We start from the raw sequence: 19045 nt of genomic DNA, 5'->3' as shown, positions 1-19045 counted from the left end.
TTTCAGCCAAAACATACCTTTCTGTGCCAGGTTATCCAAGAGAGAAAATCACCTTGTTTTTCCCTTAAACTTTAATATTCACCCAAACTTTTCATGTAGGCACTGAGATACTGAGATTCAGTCCTCAATAAAAAAAAATAAATTGATAAACAGTTTGCATTTTCATCCTTTTCACATCTCTGAAATGCCAGTAGAGGATTTTTAAATACTGAGACTCTGACAAGAGAATAAGCTGCAGGAAAGGGAGGAGCAAAGCATCAGTATCATACATTTATTATTCTCATCTTCCTCACTCCTTTGCCAGATGTGAATTGCCTGCTTTTCTACAAGGGGAACCAGGGTATCTAAGTAATCCAAAACTACTGGAAACAACTGGCTTATGTCCAGGTCTCTACTTCACCCTTTAAGCCAGCAGAATTTTTAAGCATCTGCTACTTTTCTGAAAAAGAGCCATGTAAGGCCAAACACCAACCACTTTTATGAAAAAATATGAAGACCCTGTCAGGTCACATTAGACCACTTTCTTACAAGTAAAATGAAAGATATCCTGACAGAGCTTTGGGGAGGAGTAGGGAAAAAAAAAAAAAAAGTTTCATTGAATCCAAGACCACTTGAAAGAAAGTTGCCAAAACTTGAAAGAATTGAATCATATCGACAACATAAGAAGGAAGCTCAGCAAAGATTCTATTCACTCTCATGGTTACTGCTAGTTGTGATATACAACAGCCCCTGGATTGTTTGGATCCATCTCTCTGATAAGAACTGTAGTGCCCAGCTGAAGGAGCAAGTCTGCTGCAGTGTATCCTCCTGTGTGGCACACACCTCCACAGCCTCAGCATTTGGTGACTGGCTAGAAGAGACCTCTGAATTGAATAAAAACAATCTCACTGCATCCAAGCACATGACACCTTCATCTGGAAATCTACTGCCAGCAGAGGGAAGGTACTGATAATTGGTGATGCAGCTTCAAGTGTGCAGCTCAGAACAAAGCTGTGTGCTGGCAAGAGATGACAGCCCACAGCTGATGTCTTACTATCACCTCTTTCAGCAGAAATTGGAAGTATTTTCTCTCCTTCCCACTTCTACATGATACCAGGTTTAAACCTTGAAATGACAGCTAGAGAAAAAATATTAGGAAAATAAATTTGGCTTAGTTCTGCATAATTTCCCAAAGCAGTTTATCACAACTTCAACCTTCCCCCACTGGTACTTTACATGATGTGTTGCATCTACAACAAGAACAATGAACACAGAAACTCAAGATACCACATCAGAAATGAATCCAAGCTCCCATGGAGCTAACAGATTAAATTCCTGAAAAGCCCATGGATGGCTATATCAATAGAGGGTTTCTGGAAATGTCACATGTTCTTTCCCTTCAATTGGACGGCCCTGCTTATGACCTTAGAGCTCTCTTTAAACACACAATACTCAGAAATTATGATTTTAATAGAGCACTAGGAGCATCTTCAGCCCTTCTCCAAGAAGAGAAAATAGTGACATCTGTTAAGTGTTATTTTTTCAAGCTTTCTATTGTTTTCAAGAAGCAGTGGTGTCCTCCTTTCACAAAGAGAAGTCAGCAGGCCCAAAGCTGACACACAGACATTGGTTTGAATCTGCTGCCTGAGGGGAGCAGCACCCATTTGTGCTTTGGCAGAAATGCCTTGGAAAGACAACCAACCCCACACCACCAGGCATTACTCCCAGTTCACTTGGATCTCTGCACACCACAGCTCCTACCAGAGCATATCCAATTGCATGAAAGAGGGGTAACAGTGGCTCTGCTGGAGCTGCATTCCAGAGCTGCACTCCTTTCTCCTACCAGCCAAAGGCTGGAAAAGCCAAAGTTCAGATATGCCAATCAATGCCTTCCACTTCTGCCTTGCTCCCTGCTCACATCCTTCCTCTCTGGAGGTGCCTTCTGCCTTAGTCCAAGAATGAGGAATTCTTCCAGGTTCATTTGCTAAAGTTTGTTTGGTGTCAGTTTGGGTCGCTGCTAAATATCAAAACCTTGGCATGAAAACAGCATGTCAGGGACATTTACCTGTACAAATGCATTAAAATGGAGTTAATACAACATACACAGAGTAGAACCAATGGGAAATTAAGTCCTTCAAAGACGGTAAAAATGCTACAAAAAAAGGTAAAAGGTTGAAGAACACAGTTACTCAAGGCAGCTTTTTGGTTTTTTGCTATTTCAAGGCTATTTCCAATTTTATCCTATAACTTACTAATTTATTCCTCCCCCACTGATCTCAATTTCTCTTTCTGCTAGGTTTAAAACAACATTTAGAATTTTCTGTGGTTACACAATATCTTCAACAGACATATTTGAATTGCTTATATTTAGGTCAAATCCCACACGTATTGTTTACTGCAATATTTGCCTCCTCTAAACACCTATGAAGTTGAAAAGGAGCCATTACACATCCACCATCAGAAATGTGAATGTGATTTTTGTGATGAAAGATAACAATTACATTCCTACATTACTAGGGAGACGTAAAAACCAGAATTTTTGTGTATACACTGGGCTGCTTTTTGCTCAAGTATGAAGGACCAGTGACACACAAGATTTCCCTCCCCACCTCCAGTGCTCAGTGTTCTAAGGATCACAGCAAAAGTGCTTTTTTGCATTTCTGCCAAGTGAACTTAAATACCTTTGGGTTTCATCCTACACTATTTTAGACTGCCTGTAGTTGTGGCGTGTTTTTTAATCCCTAAATCAGCCTTCAATCTCCTGATGGGCCCTCCAACCCATCATCTTACACTCTTAGACAAGTACTTTTGACAAGTTAAATCTCTCAAGAGCAAAGAGCTGAGACTACTGATCAGTATGTTCAACACCAAGCATTGAAGACCTACTTGTTCTTCCTCAGAAACAGTATTTGAACTCACAGAAAAACCCTCCCAGCAGATTTTTCCATCCTGCCACCATGGTCTCAGCTACAGGAGACCTCCAGTGTTTACCATTCCATGCTTTGTCCTGCTTCTCACATACCTTAAAAAAACACAATGAAATTCAGGTCCAGACAATCAAAAACAGTATCTCTCCACAATGAGCAAGGAACAGTTATTTAGTTAATCAAAAAACACTTCTATCCCCAAATTCTTATTAAATAAACACATTCTGTGATGATCACCATTCATGGCTGGTTCTGTACAAGCACTGCTTAGTGACTCCAAGGAAGAACTGTTCGTTAATGTTTTAGCAAGGGATTAGTTGTTTGTGGCCGTGGGTGAAAAGCATGTTCCAGCAACAAGGCACAGAAGGGCCCAGACTTGTTGATGGGAGGAGGTTTCTGCAGAAATTGGACTGTGTAGGTGAATGCTGGGTGGGGGAAAGGAGCAGGATCTGAACAGAGTTCACCTATAGACTGCAGTATAACAGAGGAGGAAAGAGAGACAGATTATTCACCAAAACAGAGTTGTTCTGCCAACCACTGCTTTAGGCATCACCTTAGATAAACCCTGGCTAACAGAACAGTCTTTCAGAGCTGGCTCCAGCAGCATCCACTATACTGCAGCATAAAGAAACTGGGGAAGAGCAGGGCCTAAGGTGGAAGTCAGTGTGAGGGAACTGACAGAAACAAGCTGAGAAGCAGATGATGAAAGACTTATCAAAATACTACCAAAAAGCAGAGGTTTTGAATTAGCCATATTATTATTCTATTCAATTACTGCAAAAAATTCTTCCAGTCACAGACACCTTTGTCAATAACAAATTAAAAAGCAAACCATACCTGAGTCAGAACATCCAGCTGTCCTATAATATGCTCCAGGGTATTTGCAAGACTGGTCTCCTCCTCTTGCTGCTCATGGGTCCTACTAGAATCCTGAGTTTTTGTTTTCTTATGATGAATGCCACAATCCATTTCTGACTGCTAGAAAAACAAACAGACATAATCTGCTATTGCGATGCAAACAACTGCACAGGGATTTCTGTTCCATGGAGAGTAAACAGTAAAGGACAGCTTATGCTGGGACATATGCTATTAAAAACAGGCAAAGGAGGAAAGGAATTGTTCTTTCCACAGCTGGAAAAGGAAAAGCTTCTGATGATTGTCTGCCTGCTCCAGGTGGAGAGAGGTTTTGTTGTTTTTCCAGCAGTTTTTTTTGTGTGTACTTTTGTTTGTTATTAAACCAACACCAGGAAAGGCAAAACTTAGATAAAAATCTTGAAGAAATCCAGTAAGGTTCAAGTTTTCTATGCACAAAGGACTTTGGTGTGCTCTTGTGACACACAAGCACAGACTACAGTCAAGTGAAGACTCACTGAAGCTGCTTAGGGAAGCACTAGATCCCAGTGACAGGAATTAAGTAAGCTACCAGACAGGAGTCCGATTATTTCACTCCAACAGTAAAGTTAAAGCCTCTATCAATGCTTGGTAGTTGAAAGAAGGCAAAAACATTGTACTATAGTTAAGTTCAGCAGAAGCAAGATGTCCCAATATGCACTGGAACTGTTTGTGATTTAGTAATTTTAATTTTGTTTATATCTTGAACTGGTTTTCCTCCTCAACGAGATTAACAAGTTTACTTTGAAGTTTCAATTGTTTTAGTTATGCAAGCTTGAACATTTCATTCAGAATAAATTAAGTTTGAAAAACACAAATACATCTCTACTAAAGAACCTATTATTTTCTTTCAAAATGGTATCTTTCTTGTAGAATAAACACCACTTGCATTGTTTATCTGCATTATTGCCAGTAGAAGCAATTCACAGAAGTTTAAGTAAAGGAGGTAGCCAACTGGTTAAGCAACTGTAGACTTCAGTTTCTCAATTTACACTAATAGACAAAATTTGAATTGAAAGCCAAGATCAGAGCTCTCAAAACATACTTCTCCATGGCCCAATGCCTCAAGCAGCTACATCCCATGCACTTAATACTCACACAAAGTTTACACATCAACAAAGCAGTGAGGAATTCTGACAGAATGAAAAACAAAACTTCTTCCACATGTACTTTTTCTAAGTAGAAATGAAGATTTGCCTGTCTCTTCTCTCCTATGCAACAGCAAGAATGCATTTCTCACCAGCACAGTAGTGCTGATTTACCTGTTCTGCTCTGTATTTGATGCCAGATGTCTGCAGATGTGCAAATAAACTGCAACAAGACCAGCTCATAACTTTAACCACCAAACTGTTCAGTGTATCATGAAGATGTATACATGCATACAAAAAAAAATATGTATTTTAAAAATATACATAAAAACCCTGTGCTTTTGGGAGTCACTGATTGAGACCACAGAAAGATTCCCAAGGCTGAGCTCCAGCTCAACACACAGGCAAAACATGCAGTAAGTAGTACAAGGAGCAGAAAAGTGAGCACCTAGGGAAGGTGGAGACTGGAGGGGGTGAGCAAGAGAAAAAGAAATAAGAGGCTGCAGCAGTAGCAGCTTTGATGGGAGAATGCCTTGCTGCTGGCCACCAACTGCTAGTAAGAGCTGACCATTCTTCCAGACCCTGCCCACCAAACCACCCTCCTACAGCCAAGCCTCACATGGCCAGATTTTGCATAAGGAGCAGGAAAGAAGGAGAAGGTTTAAATGACAGCTGCTTCACAGGGATCACTGTGTTCCACCACAGGCCCAGGATGCAGCCAGGTATCAGGTGGTACCAGCTAAGGCAGCCTCTGCCAATTTCCTTCCTCCCATCTGCTTGAATAATTTGGAATATCTACAGGCCCCTGGCCAACACCACCCACACTCCAGGCCACACAGCACTGCCTCAGCATGGGAGCCACACTCCAGCCACTCCTGTGCTGCAGGAAGCCCAAGAGCCACCCATTGCTCACTGATGCATTGATTTAATCAACTAAAATACTGTTCTTGCAGAGATGAGATCAATCCAGTCTTAAAAGCCTGCTATTTGCTGCTTAAATTTAAAAGTGAAAACAAACAAAACCCACAAACCACTGCTTTTCAATGGGTAACTAGCATCCAAATTTTTTTTCTTTCTATTTTAAGGCTGACTAGCTTATACTGGTTGTAACTTCAGGCCAGTCAATCATGGCACAGAAGAAATTTTAGTGAGCTAACGCTGCATACAACCTGCACTTAAAAACCCCAAATGATGATGAGCTATCCTCTTCAAAACCCATTAGAACAAGCTGACTCACAGAGCAGAAAAATGACTGTACCAACAGATTTTCTCAATCTATCTTTATAGCATATGTCAGACAGCTTTTCATAAAAAGCTTCGGGGTTGAACTCTGAGTCTATATTCTCTTTCCTACAGTTCACAAAGTTTAATAATCTGGCAAAGGCAATACTGCAGAGATGTTCCCACACTGGTGCTTTAGGGGTGAGCTGGTCCCTCATCGTGTCAAGTTGAAGCCAGAGCTGTCAGATGCCACATTCTGCTGCTCACCTCACAGGCTACATACCACCCCCACAAAAAGCCACCTCCTGTAAGGCCATGGGGGCTCCTGAAGGAAACAGCCCCAAGAACAGAAGTATATCTACATTTTAGAACAGAAACATGACAATATGGCATACTGTTGACATACACTACAGCTGCTTGAAAGGCTCCTTACTGCCCATCACCAAGATATCCCATAGCCTTCAGCAGTGAGCTTCTGAGTTAGTGCCTCTGTTTAAACCAAGGACACAGCTAGCCAGCAAATAAACACCGAGACAGTGGGTCACAGCACTCACTTCCAAAAAGGAAGCTTCCAACTGACCAAGGTCTTTGACTATTCAGTTCTAGGAAGCAGGCACCCAGCTGAGAAAGAACCAAACTGAAACATTTCAGAACCAGACTGAAACATTTTCAAATTTTGTACAAGCAGACTGAATCAGCTGCTGTTCTCAAGAATGAACAAGAAAACCGTTAGAAACCTACAGCCTTAGGGAGACTCCATGAACCCTTCTAATGACAATTTATATCATCTGAGCCAGCCACCAGGAATTTAAATTCTAACAAATTTAGAAAAACACTGCAAAAATACAAAATTGTGTCAGTCTCAGTACCCATGACCACCACTATTACAGGCAGAGACACCCATGCTCTTTTCTGACTCACCTGTGGGTAAAGTGCCAGCTGAATCCTGGGGACAGGCACCAGAAACAATGGCACTGCTGCAGAGGTTTAATTCATTTCAGTCAGAGTTCAAGTGTGCAATTTATTCGGCACAAACAAACAAATGTCTTTGCCATTAAATATATCATTACAACATCTGTGTATTAAACACTGGGAGTAGAGCAAGGAGCAGCTGAACATTAAAGGAAGAAGAGATGAGCAGTTTCAGAATACAATACAGCTCTCAGTGACAAAGGGAAAACAGAAGTGATTTATTTATAGCAACCACTTAAAGACAGCACAAGGCAACTACTTGGGGGAAGGGGAAAATTAATCAGCCTTCATTCCAGAGGTCTCTTACTGAGCCTCTTATGAGAAGTGTTCTGGCTAAACAGCATCCTGGCCAGCAATTACAGTGCTGATCAGGGGTTGGGGGGGGGCAGGTATGAACTAAAAAACACACGTGCATCCCTAGCAAACAGCACTAGACAACTAAAAAAATGCCATTTTGTTTCTTAAATGGTGATCCTTAGAAAACACATTGACATAATAACCACCTCCTTCAATTTTACACCTACTAATAAAATGTAGGATTCTTATAATTCAGTCCAGAGGAAATATTTCCTTTCCCTTTTCCTCACCTCTCTCCACTGGATGGAAAGAATTGAGTGGTGTGAAGGGGGTAGGTTCAGCTCTACCTTTAATACTCTTTGAATTAATTAATGCAGTGTATTCACTCTTTTCAGGGTTTTGTGTTTTGGGGTTTTTTTTTAAGATGGTACAATGTTGCCAAGAATTAATTTTCAAGTATTTAGAAAGACAGCACATGCCTTAAACAACACACACATCCAATGTGTTCAATTTAACACAGACCTCCAATGTATTGAAACAACCTACTGCAATCAAATTTGTTATCTTAGCTGAAAAAAATTCCCTTAAAAACAGAGCCATAGAAAACCCTCAAAGATGGTGTATACAGTTCATCTGGACCTCAATTCTACTAATCCAAAGAAAACAGAAATACCTTTAAAAGTCTATTTTTGTCAAGAGGAGTCATTTTCACCACAGGTGAAAATACTTTAAATGTGTTCCCAAAGAGCAACAGTGACATCCAGTGGAAGCACATCAGCTTCAAGGTAAGCTCCCCAGGAAGGTCAGAACGAGTACACCGTGGTAGATAGGAAGGCTTGCAAAAAGCTGAGAAGTAACCTCAGTTATCCCTACTCCACACAAAATATCATTGACTGAGCACAGGCACATTTCTCTGCCTGGAAAGACATTCCCTCTTCAAGGCAGCACTGAAATTTCTGGAGCAATCACATTCTTCAAGATTTGCATTACTCCACATCTACTGTCCAGCCCAGCATAGGGTAACAACTCGATTTAGGACACAAGTTAAATTCGCTTTGTGAAACCATTTATATGACCATTTATCCATGCTCAACTCTTATGTCAGAATTCAAGTTGCAATAATGCAGGGAATTTGGGAGGGAGAGAGAGAAAAGATAAAGGAGATAAAAAGAACATTACTTACCTTTTATTTTTGCTTCAGACAGATGGTACATTGGGTTTGATGCAATTATTTACACAGAACCCTCCTCCCTATTTAGTAACACCTATTGGTGTTACTAAAAAAACCCTAAAATTTGGCACCTTTACTGTAGCAACCATGTTTCACCATAAGCCAATAAATATTAAGCACCTGATAAACTCAGGAGAAATAAGAGTTAATAGGGATATCTCCAACCCATTTCAACTCCAAGGCACTCTTGTGCCAAGCCCTAAGCGAAGCACTGGCAGGAGGAGGCAGAAGAAGCAGGCTCATGTATTTTAAATGAAACAGCATCAGAGCATCCAGCTCTGCTGACCAAAATGACCAGAAGGACAGAAACAGGGAAAGAGCTAGTGGCCCCAGCTAAGGTACTCAAAAATGTACAAAACAGCCTGTCCATATAGAGAAAAGGCTGCACTTGGATTGAAAATTGTATTTGCTGGTAGAAATACCAGCATCCTATCTCTGCAAGTGACCTTTTCTGGCAATCTCCAGCCAAGAACAGGTCCTCATCAAAAGGGAAAAGCTGTTCCCATATTTCAGTGACCTTGCTCTGTGGTTGACTGTCTATTGGTCCAGTTTACTTATCTATAGTCTGTGTCACTTTTAAATCAGGAAAGACAGTAGTACCATCAGCTTCAAGGTAACATTGAAGACAAATGGGAGTTTGGCATATACTGCATTTCCAAAAGCATAAATGGCATTCATGTGAAGAGTGAATGAGAAATAGTAATGCCAAACATTGAAAGCTCAGTGGTAGATAAAACTTGATAGCTACCAATTGTTAAAAAAAATAAAGCAAGTCTGTATTTCTTGAGAAGGAAAAGCTAAGGGTGGACTGCAACATTTGAGATTTATGTTTCCTGCTTTGCTTAGCAATTTTATCTCCCTCAATCAATTTTCCCCTCTCATCAGTCCTAGAGTTTCCTTAGGAAAGAGAAAGAGGTCTTCCAGAATTCAGTATGGAATAATTAAGCTTTGTTGCATAGGTGATGCTCAACTGTCTAACACTGCTCCTGGAAAGTAACAATAAAAATTTCAAAGGGATGGTTTTGTGTGGAAATAAGCCACAATAGGAGCAAAAACATAAAAATGAAATCCACTTCTAAGGAAGGACACCAAGAATTGAACTACTACTTTCTGGTCCTGATTTTTGGAGAAAAACTCCCAAGAAAAGGAGCCAAACATGGAAAAAATTCTCAGCCTTGGGTTGTCCAGCTATAGGTTCATTTACACCAAAAGCATCAGGCTGCAAGACAGACAGTGATCGCCTGAAGTGGGAACAACAGCTTTCAGCTCACTCCCTTAATCAGAATAATTTGCCTTTTTCCACTGAATTAGGTATATACACACTGTGTAATATGCAAATCATGTGCATACCTCTTTTGTTACTTATGCACATGTATAAGAATGCATGCCATTTATATGTAAATGCAGATACAGACACACTACAACACATGCACTTGCTCTTACTCTTGCTTGAGGTTTCAATTTTAGCAGAAAAGTTTGAGATCTTCAAAACTTTTAAAGCTTAAGCTAACTTCATCCATCTCCAAGCTGGCAGAGAACTGCAACTTGAAAAAAAACTTTAAAATCTTGCCTCCATCTCATTTGTTTGAATTATGACTCAAGCTTTAAAACAAGCCACATACAGCAGCAACCTAAATGGGAGAATTTACATTAATTAGCCCGAGATGCTGAACTTAAAAGGCAATTTTTATTCTGACCAATAATGACTTGTCAGGACTTGCCTTAATGTTTCAGAGTCTAAGAACAAATCTATTCACTGTAAGATGACAGAAGTTAAAAGCTGATCCTCTTATTTCTGGAAGAAACCTTGTCAAACCAGAGCACAAGGGAAAACAGTTGTAGGATCACAGTAGCTCCATCCACTACCAGGCAAAGCTGTTGCACATTGCTGCAGTCATTCAGGCCCCTTGGAAAGCCAAGCTGAGGGTGCTGCCTTTTCCTCTCTCCCACATTCTTCCCCAACACACTTGTCCTGTCACTCCATGCCCTTGTCCAAAGACCCCCTCCAGCTCTTGTTGCAGTCCCCTTAGAAGGGTACCAGAAGGGGCTCTAAGGTTTCCCTAGAGTTTTCTCCAGGCTAAACAATCCCAACTCTCTTAGCCTGTCTCCACAGCAGAGGTCCTCCAGCCCTCTGATCCTCCTCATAGCCACCTCTGGGCACACCCCAACAGGTACACATTTTTCTCACACTGGGACCTCAGAGCTGAAGGCAGCACTGCAGGTGGGGTCTCACCTGAGCACAGCAGAGGGGCAGGATTAGCTCCCTCAGCCTGCTGCCCACAGGGCTTTGGGTGCAACCCAAGACACTTTTGGCTTTCTGGGCTGCAAGTGCAAGTTGCTGGGTCAAGTCAAGCTTCTTGTCAACCAGTATCTTTCAGGGCTGCTCTCTACCTCTTTTTCTCTGTTCCTGTTTAAGATCTGTTCCCTCACAAAACAATTAGAAGATCACATCTCCAAATAGGCTTAGATTGAGATTCCTTTAATAAAAGGAGAGGCAGCTATTGGTAACCATCTGCAACCACCCTGCTTGGGAAGGATGTAGGGAAGAGCTCCTGTGATCCATCACAGCAAGGCTCCTGCTCATCCCTACAAAGTTTCTGCTTGGACAGCCAAGTAGGATAGAGAACAGTGGAAACATCTTGAGTACTCATCACACTGTTGTTCTTTTAAAGCAAACAATCTACCTACCTTCTCCAGAAGGAAGGCAGTTGTACGCCAGACTAAAGCTTCCTGATTGGAATCCTCAGAAAAGTAAGGTGAGAAAAATTACTTTGCAGACCACATCTTTGCCATAGGCTGAAGGTCGGATCCCTGCTCTTGAATACAGGATTCCTCCCTTACAATGTGCTTAAAATTAAATAAACAGAAGGGGATGGAAAATGTGCAAACAAAAACCTACATTCACATCCCATCACAAAGAGCTGCAGCTCTATGCAATGAAACTGATTCCCAAGAAAGAATTTCACAGCAAGTAAAAAAAAAAAAAAAAAAAAAACAAAAAAAACCCAAAAAAAAAACAACAAAAAGAGGTACAACAGGATTCATAAGTATTAACAAATGCCAAAATTAGATACAGTTACCAATTTGGAAGCCAAAAGGTCAAAAAAGAGGCACATCTGGCCTGTGAGTAATTCAGAAGGAATCTGTTTACACAGGGACAAGCTGACAGGATGAACTGCTGCAGTCAGCACGAGACCATGGGCTGAGCACCAGAGGCACACGAGATCACCAAACCCAACAAGCAAAGCACAGAGGTGAAGTCAGCTCTGGACATTCAGTTATGGACTTCAGACAACTTCATGATCAGATCACTTTTGCTACAATTTGCCTCCAATCCTATCCAACAGGACCATTTGGGATAATTTACCATTGAAGAAATAAGCACAGTCCAAGGCCTGGAGAAAGTGCTAAACCCAGTAGCATCAAAAGAGCCTAAATGTTTGTCTTAACTGAAAGACATTTGAAGAGTCACAGGCTACTTGCTTCAAAGTCCTTTCTGCTGAAATGCTGCTCTTATCAAGGTTTCCTTTGTGAAGGTCAGTTATGCCTAGAAATTTGGTATCTCCACAACTGAGTGCCATTTAACTTCATAAGAGCTAAGGATATCTAAGACACTTGTGCTCCTGAATTTCAAAAGAGGAGAAAGCCTTTTTGGCAAGAGAATGTCAGAGGACAGTTCTCACTTCTGTCCATGTCTCCCAAATTGCCCTATCAAGGAATTACCTTTCTTTCTGAGGTACCTCAGGACGAGCAAGTTTTAAGGTAATTTTTGTTATAAAGTTATATATAAAGTTATATACAGAGGCTGAGGCTATAGTCTCCTCATAAGCCTCTTCCTTTGCAAAGTAACAATTTGCACAGAGTTACAATATGCCTCCAGAAGGTTTATGTTTAAACCCGAGCAAAAAAAAAAATCTCTGTATCAATGCATATTTCCTATTTTCCATAATATGCCATAGAAAAATTGTCTACCCACTTAGCTTATACTACAATGCTTTTATTCACCATTTTCAGTGTTTAGATAAACAAGCTTAGATAAACACCCAAGCACTTTCTAACTGTCCGTGTGACATCACCCATTCAGCATTTGCTGTGACACATGACCATACACAGCCTTCCTGGAATTAGTAACAACAGTAACAACAGCAGCAAATCCATCGCATAATGATAAAAGCGTTCTTGCACACTCATGGCAGCTGCAACCACACTTGCAAAGCTTTCCTTGTACTTGTAAAAAAAAAAAAAAAAAAAAAAGTCCATCACCAAACCCCCAAAATAAAACACATTATCTGTCCTCTCTGGAAAAAAAAAAGATACATTGAATGTTTTCATAACTTATCAGAAGAGTGAACATGTCCTCTGTTCTGATCATACACAACTCTTCACCCAGACAGATCCAAATGCTTACAGTTACTACCCCAGACAAGGAGAAGAGCATGTATTTTTGAAATCACCTGCAAAATCAATTCCTCTCATTCTGACTTTCCTTTAGGTCTTCGCCACTCAGTATTGTAGCATAGAGCATGAATTTATCCTTTAGATTCTAGATCAAAGCAAGCATACTCACAGGATCAAGGCACAGGACTGCAAGACTTCCTTTCTTCCCATCAGCTTCCCACTGCACACATCAGGAGTGCTTGCCCTTTACTTTGGGTTTCAAGGTGATTATGCAACACTTAAAACAACAATTCCAAGCCTATAATTTAAGGGCTAGCATTTATTGCAGAGGTACTACTTCTGATCTAACATTTACAGTCTCACATCTATGCTAACATACTTAGCATTCACTTCTGACAGCTTTAGTGGTTTATCACGCTTTCACATCTATGCTTTCACACCAGCCCTGACTGCAGTTCTGCCCATGGTGTCCTTCTCTTTCATTTGCATTAATCCCTGCACAGATCACTTCTACTTTCAAAGCAATCTGCATCTTCCAAGCCTCCTATATTTACAGTAAACACAAGCAGGTGGGCAGAGCAACTTTGAAGTTTATGTCCATTGTTATAAACACATCCAATACCCTGATTCATGCTGAACTTGAACCAACTGCCTGAGAAACCAGAATCTTCTAAAGGCTCCAGTCTCCCTCTGCCTAGGGAAGTGAAAAGTGGTTTGGAGCAAGTTTGTTTTCAAGCTCACCAACCTTAACAATATTTCATGACTCTTATCCCACAGCTTATTTAGGATTGTTTTTTCTTCCTATTCAACTTGATGACAAACTAGTTTTGATGTCTGTATTCAGTTATTCTTTCCTGTATGTTAGTCAGCCTCTCCCCATGAGAAACCAGATACTGCACTGAGTGGTTTTGCACAGCCACTGTTTTCATTAATATCTGTGCTTTCATTATGCTTAACAAAAATATTATACAGCTACACAGCAGTATAAGCACTCCTTGGAAAAAAATATTCATATGGACTTAAGGGTGACAACAGATTCAAGGTGTCTCAAAAATAGTGTTCACGAATTTTAGGGGTACCAAAACTAAATAACAACCCATATGCCTATTTTAAATGAAGTTACATCCTGAAATGTCTGCAAAACGTCAGAATTATTCAATAGCCAGAATCCTGGCACGCTAACACAGCAGTAGAGAAAGAAGAAGTAGGTTCACTTTTCATTGAAGGAAAAGATGACCTTGGCATGAAATCAAGATCTGCAGGTGGCGGCTTCAAGTCTGAATTTGACAGAAGACAACTACCTCACCTACCCAAAAACCACCAAAATAAGCAATTCACAATTAAAAAAACCCAAACAAACAAACAAGCATTTGGCTCAAAACAAGAAAGAAATTAAAGTGAAATTCAAGTCTTGCAGCGAGTTTTAGGAGTGGTAGTACTCTTATAGAGCCCAGCATGATTTATTTCTAAAAGATACAAGACATGACATTCACTTAGAGGAGACTGACATGAGTGTATTAGTTACTATGAAGCCAAGATCTTCATGCTCAAGTTATACTTAAAATAGCAAATGAAGCCATTTTCAGAGATATCAGTTTCTTTTTAACAGCAAAGAACATTTCAGATCAATTCTAAATTTAATCTTAATCTAGGGTATTCAAAACAAGTTCTCAGAAGACATTATTTATTCTTCCCCTCCTAACTTTAGCAATTTTAACCACCTTAATCCAAGGACATAGTAGTAGCTATATTTTGTAGCTCCCATGCTGTATGCCCAAGCCAAAGCTTGCATTTGGGTGGCACTTCAAGAAAACTCCTTTGATGCACTTTAGGACCCCAAACTAAAGTATGTTTCTGTTGAGCATGGATTCACTTCTCACTCTGCAAATACACAGCACCTGGTCCAAAACAACACATTACACCTCAGAATACCAAGTGGCCTGTTTCCTACAGGCTCAGAGCATCACTAGAGCAAACCCTTGCCAGTCACCAGCATATGACACAGATTTCCCTGTCAGTGGCACACAGACAGCTGGTCCCAGCAGCATCTGCTGGATGTTTGGCCAGGTAAGCCCCCTTCCACAGGGGCACGCTTGTGCTGGAGGGACAACAGATGTTCAGGGTGGTTAGTCATTCTTCAAGGGATTTGTTCAGCAAATGTGGACAGTGGTCCTCTTAAGAGGTTTTATAATAAAAAACTAAGTTTTAGAAGAGCTCAAGCATTTTCATCCTTTCTTTAAATTACTACTGGATAATATGCTCTGGCAATAACAGCAGCACAGGAGAGGGTAAATTTGCCATCATTTCCCATTAGCTGATACCTTGTCTACATTTTTAAGCCATTCATTGGCATGTTACAAGCCAAAAGTGTTTTTTTTTTCCTCCCAGAAAGGATGTGTCCATGCTGTATTTCAGCCCAGTACTACACTATGCCATATTTTAAGTAAAGCAGATAGAGTTCAAAGCTAGACCAGTTCAATAGGCTAATAAACAGAGAGGTCACTGTACTGATAAGTTTCATAGCCTGCATAACTTTAAAGTTAGAACACAGGAGGGGAGGAAAAGGAAGAAGTCAGATTTAGCCAAAACCAGCCAAGGATCAATAAACACTTTCACCCCTTTTCTTATGTGACTGCTTCCTCCCATGCTCTCCCACTAACCCTACACTAACCAACCTCGGGTTTTGTTTGCTTTCTTTACACAGCACTCCACATAGTAAGGCACCAGGCTTAGAGCTGCAAACTTAAATCTTATGTATCCCAAAATATCATGGCTATTCCAGTATCTCCAGCAATGGACTGAAGCCATATTAAATAAAAACACCACTGTGTTTGAGAGAGAACTTTAGGACCCCAGTAAAGATCTAAATTGATATGGTCAAAGAGACTGCCGTGGAGCAAGAGACGTTGACTAGAAGCCTGTCCTTCAGCTGGGGCAATACCACTTATGCACAGAACCCTGGTTCACAGAAAGCCTTTCAGCTTACAGCTCATGCTGAACAAGATTAACCAAAAACCAGCCATGGTAATAACATACAGCAGAATCCTTTAAGTATACCCAAACGTATCAAAAATATCCAAACAAAATAAAGATGTTTAAATGAATCATCACCATGTACAAAAATGACAATCTTGTATGGGCAGTATCTTTAAAGGGTCACTTTTGTAACAGCCAACATCTGATGCATTGATCTCAGCTCCACTTAGATCAGCACATCACTGAATTACTCAGTTGCTGGATTTATCCTCAGGTACAGTCAGAACTCAGAGGTCTCAACACAGAGTTCAGGGAACAGATATGAACTAATGTCTCCAGGTATTTAGGAAACAAGCTCCAGTACAATATGTCACCTACTTGTCATGTGTGACACCTACGCACAGCAATTTTTTTGTATCTTTGCTGACTGTCAGTGAAAAGATACTGTGAATTCTATTTTCAGGACTGACACCAGCCTGAAGAATTCATATCAGTTAGCAAAGCCAACTTCAGTTGTTGCTTACATCTGCTTTTTTTTGTGAACTATCATTCATGTCATTATGAGCCACACTTTCTTAAACAGGGGCTATTACTCAAAAACACATGCATATATGCACTAACTTTATCTTCCTTTTAAGATCATGATATATAATTGCCCTATGAAGTAAGTACAGTTAAACAGAAACAAACAACACAAGGTTGGTTAAAAACCAGGTGTCTTGCAGCTCAAATAAACAGCAAGGAAAGCTGATTCTACAGTGCAACCACCAGAATCACACAATCTAAGACTGCACAAAGTGTACTGAAAAGGAACTCTCCAAAATTACTGGTTGCTGACCTACCCCAGTGCCATGAGTCCCATCCACACTGCTGCCATATTTTTGGGGTTTCACTGCTTCACCATAATCAGCATCAAAGTTAGTCTTCCACACCATCACCTGCAGAAGAAAGTTAATTCCATTAATATTTTCCATCTAAGTTTGCTTATAGGTAATTTTTTTCAACCCTTCAGAGAAGAATCATCAAATCCATGAAAAGTTTCCCTAGAAGAGCTTTGCCATTGATTAAATTAAGGATGCTGTTTGTAAATGTGCTACTAAATACAGACAGTTTGACTGAGTTCTCAATGGGTAAGTGACCTCTTTCAACATTCTTTGGGTCAAGAACATCATTAAACTAGAACAACTGAAAGAACTTCAAAGCAACATGAAGAACACGCCATTAAACCCACAAATATTTTAAAATACAATGCTCAGCATTATGACATTTATCAGCCACACCCCAACCAACCAGTCACTCATCCTAAGACTCATTCAGAGGAAAAGGAAAGATAGTACTAAGACCAGCATTAGAGATCTTAAGCTAGTTTGTCAGCTGGACCCCAAACTTAAATCCAACTTACAGGCTTCTGCTTTCCATAACACAGTAGTGATTTCAGAAAAGAGGCCTCTAACACATAAATCACTTCAACATATCAAGAGGAAATTAAGTAAACCCCTCAGCAGTGACTCTACAAGCCTAAAAACTTAAAGAGCAATCAATCAATGATTACAGAGGTCTGAAAGACATCCAAGAAGCCAGACAGCTCATCTAGTTATCAGAAAGAGCATGTACTCTTCATTTAGAAATTTGCATCACTGCTTTGCATGAAATAAAAAGCATTTTTCTTTCACAAGGCCATTCCATCATGCAACAGAAAAAAAAAGTCATGTTGTTAGTGAAAAATCTGTCTCTTCACAGCTAGAAAAGGTGCTCTTAAAGATGTGCACTGCCACCTGCTCCAACCTGGGGATTAAGAACAATACAATACAGCTCCTTGAAGACTGATGATCCTTACTCAGACCACTACTTTGGGTTGAAGTCAGTCTGTGTCTTCAGCAGGGCAACTCATATTGTGATAAAACCAGGACATATTTGCAGCACAGGCTCGTGCAACAGGCCTGTTTGCAGTTTGGCAATTGAGTGTGGGTTTCTTGGAAGGCTACATGTCCTACATTACCAGCAAAAAAATTTGGTTTGACCTCCAAGGATTTGTTAATAGAACAGCAAGTCATTTCAGCATGGTCCAGACATACTGGATAAAGGGTACACTTTTGCTTTCCCCATTGACAATGGAGAAAAAAATGCAGCAGCTTTTAAAGAAATGTGAATCTATTATAAACGTGAATCTATTCTTATTATAACCCAGATTATAACTCAGAAGTGAATTGGGTACCTGTTCATCAGAACCTCCAGAAGCAAATAAGTCTCCATCTCTTGAAAATGCTACACAGGTAGCTGGTCCCTGCAAACACATTTAAAAGACAAGTTTAAAAAAAAGATAAAATTGTTACAACATTCCATTCATTACAGTTATTTATCATTTGACATCAGCAATCTAAAGGCAAAACTTGAAAAGCTCTTAACTGTCAGGTAAATGGGCCATAATTAAGATGCAAAGCTTGCTGGCACTTGCCATTTCCCACACTTTTGACCACACTTCAAGGCATCCACTTTTCAGTAGCCATGGCAGAGACAGGAACAAACCAATTTTTACAGCACCAGGCTTTTTCTTGTTCCCCTCAAACACTCCCTCTTCACTTTAGAATTAGAAATTTCTAAAACTCCTGTTCACCTATTAAAGGTGTTGAAACTATGAGGTTTGTGTATAGTAGGCTGACTTAAACTGCTTTTCTCTTAGTAGTCTGATAGGAGAGATGCCAGAGTTAATGCATCCAGGATCACTTCTGCGCAGCATTTGAATTTTGAAGAAGCCTCATGCTTAAAACAGTCAATTCTGAGAGACTTTAAATGTTTCTGAGTGCTACAGCACACCTTTCACACCTATTTCAAAGTGTTTTCCACTTTCCAGCAAGCACAGGGGAAGTCTGAGGCAGGAGCTCCGAGCTGCAGTTACACAGAGCTGAGGAACAGCTACGTGTGTTTGAGCCCAGGCACAACAGACAAATTGTTCTGCTCACAGTAAACAGCTGAGAACCCACATCGTGGAGCTTTATGTCAGCTGCTGAACACATTCCTGTGCAGACTGTTCACCAGCATGGGCACAGGACAGAATGACAACTTCC

General features: G+C 40.4%; 1 protein-coding gene across 3 annotated transcripts in view; it reads right to left on the bottom strand.

The window, feature by feature from the left end:
• Positions 1 to 19045, bottom strand: part of POC1A (POC1 centriolar protein A) — a 43529-nt gene that overhangs the window by 8856 nt on the left and 15628 nt on the right. The window contains exons 6-8 of one of the 3 annotated variants that reach the window (XM_062500437.1): positions 18196 to 18264; positions 16823 to 16918; positions 3744 to 3884 (exon numbers count right to left, since the gene is read on the bottom strand). In XM_062500437.1, the coding sequence (XP_062356421.1) occupies positions 3744 to 3884; positions 16823 to 16918; positions 18196 to 18264 (306 nt within the window). The remainder of the gene's footprint in view (positions 1 to 3743; positions 3885 to 16822; positions 16919 to 18195; positions 18265 to 19045) is intronic. The other 2 variants (XM_062500436.1, XM_062500438.1) reach the window with 2 other exon arrangements.

Source organism: Cinclus cinclus, chromosome 12, assembly GCF_963662255.1.
Source record: "Cinclus cinclus chromosome 12, bCinCin1.1, whole genome shotgun sequence".
Lineage (NCBI taxonomy): Eukaryota > Metazoa > Chordata > Aves > Passeriformes > Cinclidae > Cinclus > Cinclus cinclus.
The sequence above is the reverse complement of the archived record's forward strand: the minus strand, read 5'-3'. Positions and strand labels throughout refer to the sequence as shown.